This window comes from Alnus glutinosa, chromosome 2 (genome assembly GCF_958979055.1).
Source record: "Alnus glutinosa chromosome 2, dhAlnGlut1.1, whole genome shotgun sequence".
Taxonomy (NCBI): domain Eukaryota; kingdom Viridiplantae; phylum Streptophyta; class Magnoliopsida; order Fagales; family Betulaceae; genus Alnus; species Alnus glutinosa.
Window position 1 is genome coordinate 18,350,315 of NC_084887.1, and position 23,784 is coordinate 18,374,098.

The 23,784-nt window shown below is 41.5% G+C and overlaps 1 protein-coding gene across 1 annotated transcript; it reads right to left on the reverse strand.

Moving 5' to 3' along the window:
- Positions 1-478: 478 nt before the first annotated feature.
- LOC133859507 (uncharacterized) lies at positions 479-23,243 on the reverse strand. The gene is made up of 4 exons (XM_062294923.1): positions 22,977-23,243; positions 22,826-22,893; positions 22,185-22,279; positions 479-1,307 (listed from the first exon to the last, which is right to left on the reverse strand). Exons 1-4 carry the CDS (start codon positions 23,077-23,079, stop codon positions 752-754), a joined length of 822 nt encoding a protein of 273 aa, XP_062150907.1. The 5' UTR covers positions 23,080-23,243; the 3' UTR covers positions 479-751.
- Positions 23,244-23,784: the final 541 nt, after the last annotated feature.

A 23,784-nucleotide genomic window follows, 5' to 3' on the forward strand; every position in this document is an offset into this window, starting at 1 on the left:
TGTAAACTGTATAAAATTATAATAAGTTAATTTTTTTTTTTTTCAAAAAAAAATAGTAAAATAGAAAAAAAAAAAAGAAAAAAGAAAAAAAAAAAACCTGAGACAGCCTTGGTTCAACTAGCCCAAGGCTGACCATGGGGCTAGTGTTTTAGATTATTATTATTATTATTATTTCAAAATACAGGAGTATTTTTGGTTTTTTGGGAGACATTGCAAAAATTTGAAAATTTTTAAACTTTGAAGGGTAATTGTAAAAGTGATCAAAATGAATGGGAGTTAAGTGAAGTTTTTTTTTTTAAAAAAAAAAATAAAAAAATAAAAAACTCTGGTGTCCTCTGCCCTATATATGTCGGGTAGCGCCTTCGATAACTAAAATCTAAATTATGAACTATTTTTTGTAGCACCCAAAAACAGAAACAACAGGTTTCTCATATTTCTTCTTAAGTTGGGTAAACAAACCATAACTGCACATTGCTGCTAATCAAAAGCCAGTTAATCAGTTGATATACCAAAATAATCGATCCACTTTTGCATCTGAGATAATAATCCCTCAAAATACAAGTAGAGATAGATGGAGACAAAAACTACATTTTCTTGCTCGGAAATAATAAATACATTAGCAACAATAGCACCATATATATATATATATATACTTGGTAAATATGAGTACAGAATATACTGTAAACTAATGGAAGAGAAGTAACTTCAAATCTTCCATATATTCTTAAAGATTGAGCAGCCGACGCATGATTTAATAAGAGGAGCCATATATCCACCGCTTGGGCAACGAAGACTTGAATATTCTTAGAAGCAATGTTCTCTCTCTCTTTCCTATCTTGTTTATACCATAGCCTCGAAAAACACCAAGCTTAAGTGCTTCTCGTCCTTCTTCCATGCTTCTTTTTCTCACACTTGCCAAACCCCCCATCCCTTGGGAAGCAATTTTGCAGCCTTCTTTCCCACCTTCATGTTTCTCTTTGTCCACCGTTACCATGTCGGAACTATCAGCTACCATTTTCTCAGATTGTTGTTTCTCATTTTCATTGGTCTCAGCTCCATCTCCAAAGACGTGCTCACAACCATCAGGGCCGCTACTACCCCACCATTTGTTTGAGGCAGTTGATAAGCCATCTGATGGGTATCCATATTTAAATTCATCCAAGATTGTAATTCCTTTTGTCAAGCTTGTGCCAAGCAAATTCTGGGGCCGCACATTTTGAATATTCTTGTTTCCTTGCTGTTGCAAATTATGAGCAAGTGTGGCACCTTGCGATTTAGACATGTCGCTGTTTGGTTGTTGTGAGCCACTGCATTAAAAATGAGAACAATCAGTCAGTCGTGACAGGATTTCTTCATAGTTCATACTGTCAGCAAGCAAAAATTTCAAATGTTAAGATAAAATACAACTAATCAACACAAGTTATTGAGTTACCATATAAAACAACTAATGTGGAAGAAATCATTTCTAATGCGCTGAGAAGGGATAAACTAAGAAAACAATGATATGAAGAAAGAAAGACTTGTAATTTTTTTGTTTTTCCAGTAAATAGGTAAAAGAATAGATTAAAAGAAAACAGGAGAGGGCAAAGGGCCTAGCTGAGAAGAATAATCAAGGGAATCCCAAAAGGACATAGAAGATTCAAAATTTTGTTGAACTGAGAGCCACAGGTACATAGAACTAAGGAGTCACATCTTAAGCTTGTCTGTAGAAAGCTCAATCCCATTAGGCTCACTATAAAAAATCATGAGTAATGGAACTTCCCTACGTCCGACGGAGGTCCTTGGGAGCGCTATTCGGCCGGAGGTGACGTCTGTGGCAGATTTAGGGGTGGATCTGCGTCTGTCACCTTTTGGGGGTGGATTTAGTGATCGGCAGCTCGTTCCTGTGGTCAAGTCCGTCAAGCAGGCCGTTCTTCCCCCCCTGCCGGCGCCGGAGTTGCTTCCTCCGGTGCTTTTGAGTGATTTTCCTTCTAGGGTGCGGTCTTCTGTGGACTTATGTTCTTCCGGTTCAGGGCTCATCCTTCGGCAGGCAGTTCCGTCGGCTGGCTTTATCTTGGTGAGGTCGGGTTTTGAGGACTTTCAGTTGGGTAAGCATGGTGCCTCGTCTGGCGGTGCTGGGCATGCAGAGCTTGGGCGTCCTTTAGTAGGCAGCGCTGCTTTTGGTACTCCAGATTCTCTCCTTCAGAAGGTAGTGGTGCATTCGGATGCCCTTGCCTTGGTAAGGAATTTTGGTGGGGGTCCTCATTTTGGGAAGTTTGGAGGTCCTCTTGGGGTTTCGGCTACCATTCCTCCTTTTCAGTGGGTTTTGTTTCCTCCGTGGCCAAGGCCGTCCTCCCCTGTGTATGAGTGTCCCCAGTTTGTATCGTTTGGAGTCTTTGAGGTGGGAGAACCTTCAAAGGGGGCCGATTCGGAGAAAAGAGTTGTGGTTTACCCCAGGGCTGTGCAAGATGCTCGATCTTGTTTTCGCACGATGGGGGTTTCGTTCTTGGGATTTGATGAGAAAGGTTTTTTGGACTTCTTGACTTGGACCGAGGATCAGCGCTATGACTGTAACTCCCCTCCTAAAAAGGAAAAAAAGAAGATAAATAGAAAAAAGGGGAAAAGAGAGGTCAAGAATTTAAAATGCTCGATTAATTTCGATGCTAGGGTTGTGGGTTCCAGTAGGGTTAGAGGCAAGAAGTTGGGGGTTTGATGTAACTTTTTTTTTTTTTATAGGTAATTGCAATTTATTAAAAAGCGCAAAGGGGCGCAACCCTTATACAAGGGAAGTATACAAGAGAACCCCTAAAAAGGACGAACAGAGAATAAATTTAAAAATTCTACATAAGTAAAAACACTCAAACTATGATGTGCCGCTATCCAAAAATATAATGTATTTAGCAACCGCTTCCGTAGCTCTACCATAGAAGTCTCTACATCTTCAAACAGTCGAGCATTCTACTCCCTCCAAATACACCACAGCAAGCACAGAGGAGCTAACCGCCAAGCCTCTTTAGCATGACCACACCCAATCGCCGCCCCCCAACTACTCAACAACTCCAACACCGTTCGCGGCATAACCCACTCAACCTGCGGCATAACTTTTATACTGTCTTTTGGGTTTTTCGGGTGTTCTTTTATTTTTTGTTTTTCTTTTGTTTTGGTATCCTTTTTGTATACTCCCTCTATGCTTGGGGGCGCCTTCACGCTTTTTTAATGCAATTTGTTTACCTATCAAAAAAAATAAAAAAAAATGTTTCTTTGCCAAGTGCTCTTCTCCAACAGTCCAGGAACTTCCATTACAGATAGGGCACAACCCACGATACTAAACAAAACAAATATCAAAGATCACAGCTGTTGGGAAACTGAACAAAGAAGAAAAAGGTGATCAAGTGATAACCAATTTAAGTTGCACAAATAACACCAACTAATCACAATTTGTTTTCCCCTTAATCAAATTATCCACAATAAAAATTATTCCTAAAGATTTAGGCAATCAAAAGAAGGTGCCCACCCAACTGATCTTTAGGATGGTTAGAAAAATTACCCCAACTCAGTAATATAGAAAGGTATAAAAGGTATCTCGCAAGGTAGACCAAATCAATCTATCAATCAAAACTATAGTGAACTAGGTGGTGGCATATAGTTAAGATATATGCCCTCCTATGTTGGTCCTAAGAAATCCTGACTTCATGAGAATAAGGAAAGCAGTCCAACTCAACTTCTGAAGCAACTTTTTTTTTTTTTTGGATAAGTAATGTATATTTCAAAAAAGTGCAGAGGGGCGCAACCCAAAGTACACATGATACCCCTAATCCAAAGAGAAAGAAAAATACAAATCTAAAAAATTAGAAAAAGAACAATCAGACATAGAATGTAGCGTCATTCTCCACGTAAACAAGGTTTATAGCACCAACTTCTTCAAAAGAACCAGTCTCACAATCTTCAAAACTGCGTGCATTCTGTTCCTTCCATAGACACCACATCAAACACAAATGAGTAATTTTCCAAATCGACACCAACAACAGGTTGCCCCTTTGCCCCCTTCAACTCCACAACATCTCAATCACCGATCAAGGCATAACCCACGCAACACCAAACAGCAGCAATAACGCTCCCCACAACTCTATAGCAACCATACAGTGCAGGAACAAATGATTGATGGACTCTCCTCAAATCTTACACTGTAAAAACAAATAATATTTGGCTTTTGAAGCTTGCTCATCTCGTGAGCATCTATTGATTTATATAGAGTTTATACAAGATACAAGATAACATCAAAGTACTTGCTTCCTAGTCTAATACTACTTCTTAGGGATAAACCTAATCTAAATACAAAACTGTGATCAGCTCTTTAGTAAATACAAGTAGGACTCTTATCTTTTTAGAAACCGTATTTTAAACTCTTCTAGTAGATACAAAACAGGACTCTATCTCTTTAGGAACCGGTTGTCACTAGTAGTTGTGATCAACCGGGTTTCTCCTTAACACACTCACTAGGACTCTTTTTAGGTTGAACGGAGTTGGAAGTGGATTGTGCTTTAATATCCTCCCGCAAGGGCAACGGGAGTGAGCGGACGTTGAGCTTGTAAGACAAACATTGGAATCTTTTAGAAGCAAGCGGTTTAGTTAGCACATCTGCAATCTGATCAGCACTTGGAACAAATAGAATCTCTAGGTCCTTGGATGCAACAAACTCGCGAACAAAATGAAAATCAATGGCGACATGCTTGGTGCGAGCATGAAAGACAGGATTGACCGATAAGTAAGTTGCTCCAATATTATCACACCATACCTTTGGTGGACCAGACAATGGAAGACGAAGTTCTTGAAGAAGAGACCGAATCCAGAGCACCTCGGCAGCTGTGTTAGCAACAGACTTATACTCAGCCTCTGTTGAAGACCTGGAGACAGTAGGCTGCTTACGAGAGCTCCAAGAAATTAAGTTAGAACCAAGATACACACAATAGGCACCAGTGGAACGTCGATCATCGGAGCATCCGGCCCAGTCAGCATCCGAGTAGGCGTGTAGAGAATTGGATGAATTCTTGTGCAAAAGTAAACCATGAGAGATAGTATGCTTGAGATACCGAAGAATACGCTTAACAGCTTGCCAATGGAGCGTGGTTGGACGATGCATAAACTGACAAACACGACTTACAGCAAACGCCAAGGCCGGGCGTGTGAGGGATAAGTACTGAAGTGAACCAACAACACTTCGATATAGTGTGGGGTCTTCCATAGTGTCACCTGTGTAAGCAGATAATGTCGAAGAGGATGCCATGGGAGATGAGACGGGTTTTGCTTCAGTCATGTTGGTTTTGGAAAGCAGATCTCGAATGTAGCGTTGCTGAGAGAGTAAGAGACCATCCTTTACTGGTATAACTTCAATGCCAAGGAAATAGTGTAAGGAGCCGAGATCTTTAACAGCAAAATCACTGCTCAAAAGCTGTAAGAGGTCATCAATGGCAGTGGAAATAGAAGAGACAATAATAATGTCATCAACATAAATCAGTAAGAACATGGTGACAGCTGCTGTATGATAAAGAAACAGAGAGGAATCGGCTTTGGAGCCAATAAACCCAAGCTCAATCAGTTTCCCACTAAGGCGAGCAAACCATGCCCGGGGTGCCTGCTTTAGTCCATATAGTGCCTTCTTCAACTTGCATATATGATGAGGGTAAGAAGGATGAATAAAACCCGGAGGTTGCTCCATATAAACATCCTCGGACAATACACCATGCAGAAAAGCATTTTGGATGTCTATTTGTCTCATAGACCACCCAGCTGAGTAAGCATGTGATAGAACAGTACGTATAGTAGTTGGCTTTACCACAGGGCTGAAAGTCTCACCATAATCAATTCCAACATGTTGGTGAAAACCCTTAGCAACGAGACGGGCCTTATGACGCTCGATAGACCCATCAGCCTTTCGTTTGAGCTTAAAAACCCATTTGCAGCCAACCACATTTTGTGCAACTGAAGCTGGAACAAGGGTCCACGTGTTGTTTTTCAGCAAGGCATTAAATTCAGTTTGCATGGCAGTACGCCACTCATTAACCTTGACAGCATTGGTGAAGCATGTAGGTTCTGTAATAGCAGCTTCAGAGAGCAATGCCCGAGGTAGAGGATAGCGCACTGTTCCATCAGTGAGCTTCCTGATTGTGCTGACATTACTCTGAGATCGAGTCCGCATAGGATGTATACGGGTTGGTTGCTGATCAGGGGCCACATCCGGTTCTGCAGGAGATGAAAAAGAAGAAACGGACGAGGTAGAAGGACTAGGACGAGTAGGAGAAGAAGTTAAGTTGGGAATACTCTCGGTAGGTTGGAAGTGGATTGTGCTTTAATATCCTCCCGCAAGGGCAACGGGAGTGAGCGGACGTTGAGCTTGTAAGACAAACATTGGAATCTTTTAGAAGCAAGCGATTTAGTTAGCACATCTGCAATTTGATCAGCACTTGGAACAAATAGAATCTCTAGGTCCTTGGATGCAACCAACTCGCGAACAAAATGAAAATCAATGGCGACATGCTTGGTGCGAGCATGAAAGACAGGATTGAAGGCACTGACGGAGGGAAGAGGTGATAAAGACCATCCTTAAGTGGGCCTTGATGAACTGGCAGTTTGGTCTTGCAATCCTTAATGACAAAAAAAGAGGAATGAAACTCAAAGAAGACATCATTGTCAGAAGCAAACTGACGGACAGAAAGAAGGTTTTTGCAGATATGAGGAACATGAAGTAATTGATTTAGAAGAAATTTACGACGAGAAAGTGAAAGAGTGGCAGAACCGGAGTGGGATATAGACAAACCTGTACCATTACCTATGCGGATTTGATCTTGCCCAGAGTACTCTTCAGAGGAAATATTCAGGTTCTGCAGGTTGTTAGTTAGGTGGTGGGTTGCACCAGTATCCGGATACCAATTTTCCTCTGGAGGAAGATTAGGAGAAGAATAATAGGCCTGAGCAGACTGATATGGAGCAGCTGGTGGACCAGTAAGAGCTGGATCTGGACGCTGATAGCACCTGGGGGCAGTGTGCCCGATTTTCCCACAAAATTGACAGATGGGACGTGAAGACTGTGCGGAATTAGATGAGAAATATGTACCTCTGCCACGGCCAGAAGAGGCAGATCCCCGACCTCTATAGTTGTTGCTGCGGCCACGACCACGATAGCCCCGACCTCGTGATGGTGCACCTCGGGTAGAGATATTAGCAGCAGGCGATACAGGCTCCACGGGTGTGAGATTATGTTCAATCCGCATCTCATGAGCAAGAAGATGTCCATAGATTTCATCTAGGGATAAAGGATCCAGTCGAGTAGTGATGGAAGTAACAAACGGATCGTAATCAGATCCGAGACCAGCCAAAAAATAAGAGGTGCGCTCAAAGTCGTTGAGATGTTGGCCGGCAGCAGCAAGGTTGTCACAAAGAGCCTTGAATGATTGAAAATATTCAATGATCGATGCACTTCCCTTCTTGGAGGTAGCAAGCTGATAATGAATCTGGAGGACCCGGGATCGGGCTTGGGAAGCAAACATGGACACCAAGGTAGTCCAAAGTTGATGAGCGGTGGCACAGCCGACTGCATGAACCACAAGAGGTTCGGATAGTGTGGAGATTAACACACTGAGGAGCATCTGATCACGTTGGCACCAAGCTAGAAATTCTGGATTTGCTATGGTGGCAGGAGCACCTTGAGTGGTGCTCGGATTCGGAATAGTCTGGGCTGGAGGCTGAGTAGAACCATCCAGGAAGCCATATGAATCTTGAGCTTTAACAAAAGCCATGATTTGAGTTCTCCAACTGGGAAAGTTTGCATTGGAGAGCTTGATTTGCAGGGTGTGGTTCATGTTGGGAATAGTAAAAACAGCATTAGAAGCGGGTGGAGTAAGAGTAGAATTTGTTTCTCCTGAGGAGGTTGTAGAATCGGACATGATGATGAAAAAGACGCTAGTCTATGGAAGGCTCTGATACCATGTAAAAACAAATAATATTTGGCTTTTGAAGCTTGCTCATCTCGTGAGCATCTATTGATTTATATAGAGTTTATACAAGATACAAGATAACATCAAAGTACTTGCTTCCTAGTCTAATACTACTTCTTAGGGATAAACCTAATCTAAATACAAAACTGTGATCAGCTCTTTAGTAAATACAAGTAGGACTCTATCTCTTTAGAAACCGTATTTTAAACTCTTCTAGTAGATACAAAATAGGACTCTATCTCTTTAGGAACCGGTTGTCACTAGTAGTTGTGATCAACCGGGTTTCTCCTTAACACACTCACTAGGACTCTTTTTAGGTTGAACGGAGTTGGAAGTGTATTGTGCTTTAATATACACATATAACACCATTCCATCATAATAATATTCCTCTTGCGTAAAGTATCCAAAGTTAAAATTTTCCCTAAAGTAGTCGACCACACAAAGAAAGCCACTCTCGGAGGAACCTTAGCTTTCCAAATGCTCTTCCAAAGAAAAGAAGAACATATAGGAAGAGATAAAACCATATAGTAAGACTTCACTACAAATGATTTTCTTCATGAAGGAATCAAACAAATTTTATCATCTCCTTCATACCTTACTTTAAAAGAGTACAACAGCTCAAAAAATCTAGAGATCACTTCTACCTCCCAATCATATACAGGTCGAGTAAACAAAATATTCCACAAAATAGTACTATTTTGTACCTGCATATTTTCCTCCACCTAAGCATCCTTACCACAAGCGATAGTAAACAGATTTGAAAAAAGAGTCTTCAAAGATAAATCCCCACACCACACACCATGCCAAAACAAGACTTTAGAACCATCTCCTACCTCATATCTCACATGATGTGCAAAAGCATCCCAACCCCTCCTAATACATTTCCACACTCCCACTCCAAAAGGTCCCCCAACCTCCTTAGAACACCGACCACCCCTCATACTACCATATTTAATATCTACCACCTTTCTTCAAAAAGCATCTCTTTTCATAGGAAACCGCCATAGCCACTTACCCAGCAAAGCTCTATTAAACTGAATCATGTTTCTCACCCCTAACCCCTCCTAAACCTTCAATGAACAAATCTTAGCCCATTCACCAGATAGAATTTAAACTCATCTCCAAAAATACCTCCTCAAAGGAAATCCCTCTGAAATTTTTCCAAACGATTAGCCACTCCCATTAGAATACGGAAGAGGGACAAAAAAGAGGTTGGCAAATTCGAAAGAGTACTATTGATAAACGTTAACCTCCCGCCCTTTGATAAATACAACCGCTTCCACCCTGCCAATCTAGTTTCCATCTTCTCAATAATGCTAGTACAAATATTAGAATCCTTATACTTAGCACTCAAAGGAAGACCCAAATACTTTATAGAAAGCGAAACCACACTGTACCCAAGAATGCTAGCCAAATCCTCCACATCCCCTACAGGAACAATCTCGGACTTAGAAAAGTTGATTTTCAGCCCCCAAACTGCTTCAAAGCAGCAAGCATCTCAAATCTCGGAATTGTTCAACATTAGGCTCACAAAAGATCAAGGTATCATCTGCAAATAACAAATGGGACACAATCATAACCTCTTGATATCTCGAGCCCATTGAGAACCCACAGAGTCGCCCGCTTTCCACCGTCGCAGACAACATCTGACTTAAAGCCCCCATCACCAACACAAATAGTAAAGGGGACAAAAGATCCCCTTGTCTTAGACCTCGTGAACTACTAAAAAACCCCGAAGGCGACCCATTAATGATGATAGAGAAACGGAGAGTTGAGATACAATGAGCGATCCAACCTTCCAATCTCTCCCCAAAACTACATCTCTCCAACAAATAAAGCAAAAACTCCCAATTTACATGGTCGTAGGCCTTCTCCAAATCCAAATTACAAATAATACCCGATGCTATAGAGCGACGCCGACCATCCAAGCATTCATTAGCCACCAATACAGAATCCAGGATTTGTCTTCCCTTGATAAATGTAGTTTGAGAATGTGAAACAATCTTCCCCAACACTGACTTCAACCTGTTTGCTAGAACCTTCGAAATGATTTTGTACATTCCACCTATTAAACTTATAGGTCGAAAATCCTTAAACTCCAACGCTTCGGCTTCCTTCGGAATAAGCAAGACAAAAGTAGCGTTTAGACTCTTTTCGAATTTTTCACTGTTGTGAAATTCCTTAGGAACTACGATTATATCAACCTTTTAAACCTCCCAACACTTTTGGAAAAATGCCATAGTAAAGCCATCAGTCATAGGGCCTTATTGCCTTTGAAATTCCACACTACCTCCCAAACATCACATTCCTCGAACTCTCTTTCCATCCATATTCTTTCCCCATCATCAATGGAATGAAAAGATAAATCATTCGCCCTTGGTCTCCACCAATATTGCTCACAATACAACTTTTTATAGAAATTCACAATGTGATCCTGAATAACTGTTAACTCATTAGTCAGGTGCCCATCCACCACTAGTGACTCAATCAAATTATGTCTCCTGTGCGAATTTGCCAAACAATGAAAGAACTGCGTATTATTATCACCCTCTTTAAACCACAAGGCCCTTGATTTTTGTCTCCAACAAACTCCTTCAAGATAAATACTCTGCTCTAAACTTCTAGAGTACTCTTCTTTCTTAATAGTTTCATCCTCAGATAACGGTCTCTCCTCTGCAATCATATCCAACTCACACAGACCCTTCTCCATTTCCTTTTTTTGCATCCCAACATTCCCAAACACCTCCTCATTCCATTTTTTCAGGTCAACTTTCAATGCTTTCAACTTTTGGGCCAACACATGACTTGACGTACCTTCATAGATGTAGGAGCCCCATCACCTCTTAAGTTGCTCCACAAAACCTCCACTTGCAACCACATATTTTCAAATTTAAACGACCTCATGCCCCATCTCCCCACTCCACAATCCAATAACAACGGACAATGTTCCGAAAGTAGTCGAGGAAGGCGTCTTTGAGAAACAATTGGAAAATATTCCTCCCACTCTGTAGAGAGCAAGAACCTATCAATTATGGACTAAGCACGACAATTGGACCACATGGATCTCCCCCCTACCAATGGAATATTAATGAGCCCCTGTTCAAAAATAAAATCAGAAAAATCCACCACTGCCTGTGATTGCCTTGCTTCCCCACCTCTTTCGCACGAAGACCGAACTACGTTAAAATCTCCCCCACCCAAAACAATACACCAATGCATCTGCCATACATTCATCAAACCAGCCACCTCATCCTAAAGACCTCTTCTTTCCCCATCATCATTAGGCCCATAAACACCCGCAAAAGCCCAATCAAATTTCTCCGTCACACTTCGGAACACACATGCTACCACATACCTCCCCACACACTCCTTAATTATCTCTACCACTCTCCGGTCCCACATTAACAAAATACCGATGCCCCTCTCAAACCCAAATACACCTAATCAACATGAATACACCCCCAAACACTACGAACCACCTCCCTACTAATAACTTCCATTTTAGTCTCTTGCAAACATACAATATCAGCCTTCCACTCCCTCAACAACCTCCTAATCTTCATTCTTTGCTTGAGCTCATCCATGCCTTGCACATTCCAAGAAATTATCTTGAGTTTCATAATCAAACCCCCCCCCCCCCCCCCCCCCCCCCCCCTTTTCTAGCAAGCCTAGACGACTAACCTCCTTTCATATCGTAATTGACCAAGCATTCCAGCCTCTTTACTTCACGTTGTCTTCGATTCCCAAATTTTGCACTCACATTAGTGACATGACCCGCCCCATTGGAATAATGATGGGCTTCAATATCATTGAACAAAGCTATCAATTTATCTTCAAATCCAGCACAAGATAGACCTACAACATGACAAAAGCCTTTAACCCTCTCTACAACCCACTCTGTAGAAATAGAGTTATCTCCTATTTGATCCCCAAAAACCGCCAAAGATTGAATATCTAGCAACTCGCTTCCCCCACTGTCATCTTCTATACGTGTCACCACTACTAAAGAATCATCTACCTCAACCCCACCCCGCAATCCGTCTTCACAACCCACATAAACCCTTGAATCTTGCTCAAACTCCACAAACTTCGAAGCAAACCCATAATATTTATCCCCTTCTGACCCCTTACATAAATGCGGTGAACCCATCTCTCCCAAGCCAAACAACCCCACCTCAATAGCTATATATCTCGGACTCACACCCCCTTGATCACTGCACATTTGAACCATCCTGTCAACCAAACTCTCACACTCATCACTGTATTCACCTACACCAACACTTGAATCATAAACCAACTGATACTAACCATCAAAGTGGGTCACAACTCCACCGGAAGACTGTTTCTCGACATTCTCTGCCACGGAACCCCTGTTGACTTCCACCACGCCACGCCTTGCGCATGTAGTCTCCGGATACCCAGATAGTGCAACCCCTTCACTGGCCATCCTTGTGCCCCCAGAGACACCATCAGCGCCCTTTGGTTTAGACCCGATCTTCTCCATTGTCGTCTCCTTTCACACAACAATAACACCCAGAGATTTAGACCCTATATCGGCGGCCTCTTGCTCAGTATCAGACTTTGCCGTCGTCGTTTCTACCCTCTGGATATTCTCTGCCATCTCACCCAACACCCCGCCCCTCACTTCAGACTGGACAAGCTACTTTGACAGAGGCTAGCGACTGTAAGCTATCATCGATGGACTCCCAATTGGTTCTTTGTGGGCTTCAAGTATTTCTTTTCCCTTAGCCTTCTACAAGCCTAAAGCCCGCTCCTTCAAGTGACCCAGTCTGCTATTCTCTTCCTCTCCCGACAAAGCCACTTCTTTGTTTGTTGGACTTTGCATTGGGCCTGCAGTAAGCACAGCCTCGTCCCTCCCTAGGCCCAAATCAATTAGACCCAACCACCTCACAGCTTCCTCTCTAATCGATATCAGCATCTTCAAATTTTCTAGTTGTAAGTTGCCTTCCACAAAACTATTCTGCGTGAAATCTGCGCCAACATTAACCAAGCGATCTCCATCCACCAATTTCGTCTCCTTTTCCGCTTTTGCCAAAATCAACAGTACTTGATCTCCAGGTGTTCCTGAATTGCCCTTGCTCGACGCACCTTTTTCCTAATCATGACCCTGCCTTACTAGCATTGCCGCAAAAGTTCAGCCTCCATGGTTCGCTGGCTTCATCACCATCATCTGGGTAGTTTGTATCTTCCCACCTTTATTCCCCCAATAGTCTATCTTCGCATAGAATTTCTCTAACTTCCTCAATTGCGCAAGACAATTAGCCCATCCACTACCTTCTCTTCCCTCCGGTATAATCACAAAGGTCCAACGACCACCATTACCATATTTCGACAACTCCAAAAATCTACCATGGGTGTTACCTCGTCATTGCAAAATATGCACCGTAGAACCCACCCTTGATGTCCTGCAAAACTCGCGCATCTCCCCACCTTGCCGCAATTCCTCCATCGACCTCCTAAGCCATCCTACACTCAACTTACTCAAGAACACTGCTCTGAAGAAACCTCTACTCCTCTCTGCTATTCTTATGCCATCCCCTACACAAAACTCATAACGAAGCTCAAAAGATTTAGCTTCTACATAGAAAAATCCCACATAACCCATCAGAATTCTGATAATAGACCTACATGACACTCCTCACGCGCCGCCACTACTCTCATGCGCTACTCATGAGAAAGAGAGCGAGAGGAAACGTGGAAACATCTGTTTATCTGAAAAAAAATCGTAGACCATCAGAGATCAACAATCTTGATCAACTAATTCTAAAATCAACTGACAATAGAGAATAGTAGTGAATCAATTAAAAACTTATGAAGCAACTTATAATAAGATTTCATGATTTATTGCTGGAAGGTACCCAAATAGTCCCATACTTCATGTGCCAATGACATTAAACCCATAAAAAGCTCAAAAGCATCATGAAATCTGCCACTCCTGTAGAATCCATCATTGGAAGCTAAAATCTGAAAGAACGAAGCTAAAATATCCTCCAAGGACCTCTTCAAGTCCTTGAAACACCTATTATTTCTTTTCTTCCATAAACACCAAAAAAGGCAAATCAAAACCATCTTCCAATTCGCAGCATTCATTGGCATTCCAGACGTCCACTAACAAGCAAACAGGTCAATAACTCTTCTAAGAATAACCCAAGACATACCAAAGCGAGTACAGATAGCACTCCACAAAGTGAAAGCCACATTGCCGTGAAGAAGGTGATCCACTAATTCCCTATTTCTCTTACACAAGCAGCATCCATCCACCATAATAACATGCATCTTCCTGAGATTATCCAATGAAAGAATCTTGCCTAAAGCTGCCGACCACACAATTTGGTGATATTTAAGCCGGTTCAATTTGGTTTTCAGTCGATTTGGTGATATTTCGGCAAGTTCAGTTTGGTTTTGACCAATTCGGTGGTTTTACAGCCGGTTTCATGGTGTTTTCAACCAATTCATCATGATTTTGAACCGATTTGACAGTATTTCAGCCTGCAAATGAGTGTTTACAAATCCTTTGTGTCAATAAGAGTTTATTTGTTACAAGCTGAGATATATAAGCTCCAACCTCTGAGAGAGAGAGAGAGGGACAAGAATCTATTCTAGAAGGTGGTGAGATATCCCTATGAGATGTCCTAAATCTAGAACATTGTATTTAATCCTATAAATACTAGTGTATGAGTGAAATGTATGAGGGTGAATGTTCTGGTGAAATACACAAATCTTAACAAGGTGTAAGGGGCAATTTTAGTCCAATAAAATTTAGGAAGGTTGCTATTCTCAACATGGTTGGTGCAAGCGATAGCAAACCCTACACATATATAAAGACAGAGAGATAAATAAATAGATAGATAGATAGAATGGAATGAAATCAACAAGCTGACTTTGTGTAGCTATGACTTAATTAGAATAGAAAAGAAATAATTATGTTTTTTTTATAACAATGATATTATGCTTTCTTTGTTATTCAATTGTCGCCCTCTATTTTGTAATAGTTACAATGATTTATTTCCCTATCCAGCAAGGAGCTATACATCATTTCCATGCGGCAATTCAGTCATCCCAAAATCAAAAGCATTTCAGAAACACAAATGAAGAATTTTTTTTTTGTTTTGAAAATCATGGAAACAAATAGAAACATTTTTTTTTTGATAAGTAATTTAAATTTCAATAAAAAGCGCAGAGGGGCGCAACCCTAATACACGGGAAGTATACAAGAGAGCCCCTAAACAGGAGGAACAACTAATAAATTAAGAAAGTCTACAAAAGTAGAAACACCTAGGTGGCAAAGGTGGGGAGCTATCCATAGATATAGCGTGTTAAGAAGACGCTTCCTTAAAACTCCCATTACAGTCTCGACATCTTCAAAAAGCCTCGCATTCCGCTCCCTCCAAATGCTCCACAAAACATAGTGAGGAACTAAACGCTAAACATTTTTTGCTAGGCCATGCCCTTGAAAAGCACCCCAAGTAGTCAACAAACCCATCACCGATTGTGGCATGACCCATTCAACTCCAAATAAAGAAAACATAAAACTCCAAAGCTCACGGGCGGTGTCGCAATGAAGTAACAGATGATCAATAGACTCCCTCTTCTTTTTACACATACAACACCACTCAATAACCACAATATTCCTCTTTCGTAGATTGTCATGAGTCAAAATTTTTCCTAAAGCTGCAGTCCATACAAAGAACGCCACCCTTGTCGGAGCCTTAGCACACCATATCTTCTTCCACGGGAATGATGGACCTTCTTTCCGACTAAGTGCTTCATAATATGACCTCACTTCAAAATAGCTCCTTGTAGAGAGGTTCCAAACTAACTTGTCACCCTCTCCTTGTCGAATCGGAGTGGAGTACAACCGCTCGAAGAAAGAGAGCACCATCTCCAACTCCCAGTCCTGTAATTGCCGCGTAAAGAGAACATTCCAATGAATATTGCCATTATGAACAGCCATATTATCTACCACCATAGCCGCTTTGTTCCTCACAAGACTATACAGAACTGGAAAACAAAGCTTCAAAGAAATCTCCCCACACCACCGATCATGCCAGAAACTGATATATGATCCATCCCCTACCACAAACCGAACATAATTGCAAAACTTCTCCCACCCTTTCCTAATATATTTCCAAACCCCTACTCCATAGGAACCCGACACCTCAATAGAGCACCACCCACCCTTTAGGCTCCCAAATTTGGCGTCAATCACCAACCGCCATAGAGCCTCTCTCTCCCTACCATATCTCCACAACCATTTACCTAAAAGAGCTTGGTTAAACAGGGAAAGGTTGTGAACTCCCAACCCACCTGAATGCAACGGAGTACAAATCCTGTTCCATTTCACTAAATGAAATTTGGCCTCATCCCCTATGCCACCCCATAGGAAATCCCTCTGGATTTTTTCAAGACGATTAGCCACCCTCAAAGGAATAGGGAACAGCGACAAGAGATACGTGGGGATATTGGACAGCGTGCTCTTAATAAGAGTCAACCGACCGCCCTTTGACAAATACATACGCTTCCAACCAGCCAGTTTCCTTTCCATTTTCTCAATCACCCCTTTCCAAGTAAGAACGGACTTGTAAGAGGCACCCAAAGGCATACCCAAATATGTCATAGGCAGCGATCCAACCCTACAACCCATAAGTTGGGCCAACCCTTCAACATCCTCCACCTCACCAATAGGAACAATTTCTGACTTTCCTAAATTAATCCTTAATCCCGAAACTGCCTCAAAACAAAGAAAAATGCACCTCAGATGTCGAATTTGTTCTTCTTGCGCTCCACAAAAAATCATCGTATCATCAGCAAACAATAAATGATTCACTACTATTGCCTCTGTCTCACTATGTCCCACAATAAAGCCTGTCATCGAACCCTGCTCCATCGCAGCAGCCAGCATCCGACTCAAAGCCTCCATAACCACCACAAATAATAAAGGAGACAGAGGATCACCTTGTCGCAACCCGCGAGAGCTAGTAAAGAAACCCGTCGGAGTTCCATTGAAAAGGATGGAGAATCTCACCGTAGAGATACAAAAACGAATCCAAGCTCTCCATTTCTCCCCAAAGCCACAACGTTGTATTAAGTAAAGTAAGAAGTCCCAATTCACATGATCATAGGCCTTTTCCAGATCCAGCTTACACAACAACCCAGAATCCCCTGAACGAATTTGACTATCCACACATTCATTAGCAATAAGCACTGAATCCAAGATTTGTCGACCACCAATGAACGCATTTTGGGTGTTTGAAATAATCTTACCCAACACTGATTTAAACCTGTTCGCAAGGACTTTGGAAATAATCTTGTAAATTCCCCCAATAAGACTGATAGGCCGAAAATCACTCACATCCACAGCATCATTCTTCTTTGGAATCAGAGAGACAAAAGTAGCATTGAAACTCTTTTCAAACTTGCCTCGAGAGTGAAAATCTGCAAAAACAGCCATAATGTCATGCTTTAAGATATCCCAACACTTCTGAAAAAAAGCCATAGTGAAACCGTCGGGGCCCGGAGCCTTATCTCCATTGAAATCTCTGATGACCTCCCACACCTCCTTCTCCTCAAACCCTCTCTCTATCCAGCTACTCTCATCTTCATCAATTGAAAGAAAAGAAAGGTCCTCTACCCTTGGCCGCCAAGAAGAATTCTCAACATACAAGTTTTTGTAAAATTGAACTATATGCTCCTGAATTTCCTTTGGATCTTTGGAGATATCACCATCTATACTTATAGAATCCACTTGATTAAATTTGCGACGCGAGTTGGCCATCCTGTGAAAAAATTTTGTGTTCTTGTCCCCCTCCTTCAACCACAAAGCTCTGGATTTCTGTCTCCAAATTATTTCCTCACACAGAAGAGTTTTCTCCAGCTCTCTAGACATATCTATCTTGCGAACCTTCTCTTCCTCCTCTAGGCCTCGGCCTTCATCAACTGCATCCAGCTCACAAATGCCCTCCAATAATTCCTTCTTCTTCTTCCCTATATCACCAAACACTTCAACATTCCATTTCTTCAAGTCCGTCTTCAATGCCTTCAGTTTAAACGCCAAAATGTGACTTGGAGAACCCGAACACTCATAAGACAACCACCACTTTTTGATTTGCTCAACAAAGCCCTCATAATTCAGCCACATGTTCTCAAATTTAAAAGACTTTTTCCTCCTCTTGGTGCCCCACAATCCAAAAACAAAGGGAAGTGATCGGACAGAAGTCTTGGAAGCCTCCTTTGGACTACTTCGGGATAGTGTTCCTCCCACTCCACAGAAATTAAGAATCTATCAATTCTAGACCATGTGTGGTTATTCGACCATGTAAATTGGCCATCTTGAAGAGGTAGATCCACCAAGTTCTGCATGAAGATGAAGTCTGAAAATTCTTCCATAGCAGCTGAGAAACTGGCAATGCCCGACCTCTCACTCGGAAAACGAACAACATTAAAATCTCCCCCAATACACCACGGCACCTCCCAACAACTCATCAATCCAGCTAACTCAATCCATAAATCCCTCCTATCCCTGTCATCATTAGGTCCATAAACCCCCCCAAACGCCCAAGAAACATTATCACCAATGTTGCGGAAAGAACAAGCAACCGTATATCTACCTATACATTCCTCCAATTTCTCCACCACTCTCCTATCCCACATAAGTAAGATCCCACCCGATGCTCCATTGGCTCCCAAATAACACCAATCAACCTGATTACACCCCCATAAACTCCGCACCACCTCCCTTGAGATTATTGTCATTTTAGTCTCCACCAAACAAACAATATCCGCCCTCCATTCTCTTAGAAGCCCTCTAATTTCTACTCTTTTTTTCATCTCATTAATCCCTCTAACATTCCACGAAAGTAATTTAGGCATCATAATTGCATACAGAACCCCTACCTTTGATGAGACCTCTAGCCGATAGAGCCCCTTTCTTCTCATAATTCAAGGACCAAGCCAACCTGTTTAGTTCTCTCTTCCCTTTTGCCCCTTTGTTCAACGGACACAAAGTCTGAGGACTGGCCGAGGATCTTCCTCCAGCAGCTTCTATCTCCTCAAACATAGCTAACATTCTGTCCTCAAATCCTTCGCAAGATAATCCGATAGCCTGATAACATCTCATAACTTTTTCCACCACCCATCTAGGTGATATCCTGTGTTTTTCTCCCCCTTTTGCTGCCAAAGGTGTGATTTCCAGCGGTGCACCACTCGCCCCCTCCTCATTAGAATTTATTTCTTCTAGTTCTAACAGGAGATCGCTTCTACCATCCTGTGTACCACTGTCCAGTAGAACTTCTCCCTCATCTGTTACACCAGCATCTTCCCCAAGGCAGCTCTCCCCTTGATTTCCCACTAAAACAGGTTCACATATCACCATCTGCAAATTGTTAATGTCCATCATCTTAGTCACTGAGCTTGTACCCACAGCAGGAGCACCCATCTCATTACAAGTACATTCTGTTACCAGGAGCTCCGGCAAGACTCCCGAAACCTGCTCCCCTACTTCAGTAATGATGTTACCCTTCAAAGAGCCACCGTCCACCTGAAGAGCCACTGCTGCATCTTCTCCTTCTTCACCACACAACACGACCTCAGGCATACTCAGCCGAAGGGAATTTTCTGGTTTCCCAGCCCTCACGCTCCGACCCACTACCGTGACCTGTCCCTGTTTTCTTGTCCAAACAGCCTTATAAATACCAGACTTCCAGCGTTGATAAACACGTTGAAAACCACGACTGGAATGATCTGAACCAGACCCACGAGCAGAGGCGCCGGAATCCTTGGCTTTACGCACCTGCTGTGCTGCGGATGTTGACGCTCCAGCATGCATAGAAAACACAGGGGTCGGAATGGGTCTTAGGCATGATCCAGCTTTAGCTTTAACAATAAACTTGGGCTTTTTAATGGGAAAACCCAGTGGGGCTTTGCCTTTATAATCATGGGCCACTTTAGAGGATTTGGAGATGGGCCGGGTATCCTTGAAGCCCATAAAGGCCTGCTTGGTCTTAGGAGCAGCGTGAGGAGCAAACTGCTTCTGACTGAACTCCAGGTGTCCTTCCTCCAGCAAGAGAAGATCCGTGAGACAAAGGCCTATCTCCTCGTGCAGAGCTGCCAACAACTCCCTTAGCCTACGAACACCTAGCCTATCACCAGAGAAGACCTTGCGTGAAGCAGCGGAAGACGTGTAGGCAGACCCAACGGCTTCTCTCCTTGGGAATGAGTCCTGCGACTTTCCCGATGCGTGAGACATCGGAGCTGGTTTCTTCTTCAAGCCCTTCGCCGAAAAAAATTCTCTGGACAGGCTATCGTGAGCCGCCGTAGGAGGAAACATCGACGAAGAAGGGGCCGGACACACTGGAGCCTTTGCATGAGCACGAAAATCCTTAACCGGATCCTGCACCTGATAAAGTTCCTTCTTCCCTGTTTCCTTTGAAACTTCCAACCACCTTGGAATTCTTGCTAAATGCTGACTGGAAGGACCAAACGGCTCTTCATTCCCTGGCCGAGTCGAAGTTAACACCTCTGCAAAACTCCTCCTTGTCTCCGCTTTAGTCCCAGCTAGTAGAACTTTCGGTGCATTAGTCTACTTTGTGACCCTGGACTGATCCGCTTGAAGATGACTGATGGCTAGGCGGAGCTCCACCTCAAACCTCTCCCAACCCTCACCGTATCTCCCTTTCGGCACTAAAATGGAACCATTTTTCTTCCTGCCCTCATATTCTTCAATAAGCAGGAAAAAACCATGCCTATTAGAGCATTGTTGTCCAAGAATACGTGGGAAGCCAGCAACGGATTGATTCCAAAAGACTCTAGAATCCTGAACCGAAACTAACTCATCAAACGACTTGAACAACCAGACTGCCTCATCTCTACTTAGAAGGATAGACCTCGACACTCCTTTGCATTTCTCTCGTATCCGAATCCCAGTACAACCTCCCACCACCGACAAGTCGAAGTCCTTAGACTCAATAGACAAACGACTCACAGACCTCACCATAGAGTCGTTAACAACGTGAATTGTACAGAATTGTTAAAACAAAATTTATCAAAGCCCTTTGGAAAATCAAATGTCAATAGAAAATCCGCAGCCTTGCTTAGATGTGCATTATTTTAATGCAGAATTAAGATACAAGATATATTTTATAACAAATGTAAGCATACTAAAAAATCTATTGGGTGTCTTTAGAGTCGCATAAAATATATCAACAGCTAACAAAGAAACTTTGAATGATAATATTTCTTTGTTTGATTGTAATCAGTTAATTCAGAGTAGATTACTTTTTCTCCTTGAGAAAATCTTAATCAATTTTTTTTATAAGTAATAATCCAATCTTATTAAAAGCGTAAAGAGCCCCTAAGTACACCGAAAGTATATAAAATGAAACATCTTAACTAGAAAGAGAATAGTGAATAAGGAAACCATCATAACTAAGCGACAGTGGAGACACAAAAGCCACCATCCAAAGTTATAAAGTATGAAAGAACGAAACTATAATATCCCCCAAAGACCTCTCCAAGTCCTCGAAACACCTATTATTCTGTTCCTTCCATAAGCACCCAAAAAATGCAAGCCAGCACCATCTTTGAAATCACAGCACTCCTCGGCCTTCCAGAAGCCCGCCAACAAGCAAACAAGTCGATAACTCTTCTAGGCATAACCCAAGACATACCAAAGTGAGTAAAGAGAGCACTCCACAAAGCGGAAGCCACATCGCAATGAAGAAGGTGATCTACTGATTCCCCATTTCTCTTGCACATGCAGCATCTATTCACCATAATAACATGCCTCTTCCCCAAAATCCTAATCAATGCTTTAAGGTTATTAATTTCTTTTTTAAGTTTCCTATAAACATATGAGTACACACCCCTCCCCCCAATGGATTTGATCCATCACATGGTTACAACTCATTTCTCAATTTATGTTAGGATTACATCGTAACTTTCTTTTTTTTTTTTAAAAAAAAAAAAAAAAAAAAAAAAAAGGAAAAAAGAAAAAAAGAGCATAATTACCTCGTAACTTTTTAGACCTCAAAGCATGTAAATAAGGCCCAAACTCCTTCTCTACAAATCAGTAGGCAGCACTTTGCGCCCATATACGGGGAAAAAGGACCACGAAGTAATTTATCAAAAGGAAACCTAAAAGAACTCATGCGAACATGTAATGTCAATGATATAGCTGAAGTTGCCAAAGCATCATACCTTTCTCTACCAATCTTTGACACCTCAGCAAGTTCTTTGTATCTTTCTCTAGCCGCATTCCGTTTAATTTCTTCGATGCTCTTTCCAGACATAAACTACATTCCATTTCAAAATCATATATAAAAAAGAAAACATCAACATCATTAACCAAGTGTTTACACTGAATTATCATCCAATGACACCAATATCATACATAGTTCTCAAGACTAGTTGGTCTATAGCTTTCTTCAGAATGCGTATGTCTATACAAGCAAAAAAAACATTAATGGGATTTCCATACTTTTTAGCGACCAGAAGAGAATATGGAGAACTGGGGCAACGTCAATTAGATTATGAAGGAGACTGAACCAAAACAAGAGCCGTTAAGTGCAAGCCAATGCTTAGATAGTCACGCAATTGAGTGAAACAAGTGGGGCATCAGAGCCAGTACACATGTATGTCAAGTTTTCAATTGGGTTTCAAACTTTCAAGTAATTAAAGCCTTTACTATCATTTTTTATGATTACAAAACGGTAAAAGATGTAATTGCCTTACGAACCCATATTTCAAACATGTGCAAATGATGAAAGACTCAGACCAAAAGAAGGAAAAAAATAGCTGTTTTCCACCACAAGCATACACATGAAGAGTAATTGGAGTACCTTCCTATAAGGCCACCTATCGAGACCATTGTCGCGACAAATTTTCTTTAGTACACTTGTACAGACACCTGCTCCATGAAGTTGGAATATTATGAGAATAGATCACACACATCTATATATATATATAGAGAGAGAGAGAGAGAGAGAGTACCGAGGTTGGAAGCGGCGTCGTTGAGAGGCAGAGCGAAGTAATTGGAGATGTGATCGAACGAGAGAGAATGGTTGGGAGAAGCCGTGTTTGTATTTGGGTTCATTTTCTTACAATTGACGACAATTAAAAAAATAAAAAAACCAAAAATCAAATCGAATGGTCGAAGAAGCTTTCGCTAACAAAACTGGATGGGGATGCGTTCAGGGAAATGCAATTTGGAAGCTAAATCTGGCTAGTGTGACAGCTGGGTTTTGTTAGGACGATGCTGAACAGAGACCGTTGTCGTTTTTCCAAATGTTAAAAGTTTTTATTATTATTTAGAGGGATAAAGGAAAAAAGTTTTTCTTTAAGACAACTGTCAGTCATCGACACAATCAAAGAAAAATGAAAACTTAGGGATTTTATGAAAAATTATGGATGTCAAGATAATTTATTTTTTAAAGTTATGTTTGGATAATTTAAAAAATTTGAGACAAAATTTAAAAATATTGGATAAAATCTTAGTAGAATTTGATATTTAAAAAGTAATTGAAAGATTTTTCTCATCCAAACATGCCCTCAATTATTATTATTATTATTTTTTTGTCTTTAAGTTACATTAAAATACTTTTTTAATTTAATGTATGATATTACCTATTGGACTTGAAGGGTTTTGTTTTTGCTTTTAAGTATATCAAAGAACGAGAGAAATAAATAAAACCAGTTAAATATAATCTCAAACTTATATATTGTAGTAAAATATTTCCAAAATCAATAATAAATTTACTTATATGTTTTGAACTTTATTTGCAACGCCCCAAATTATTTA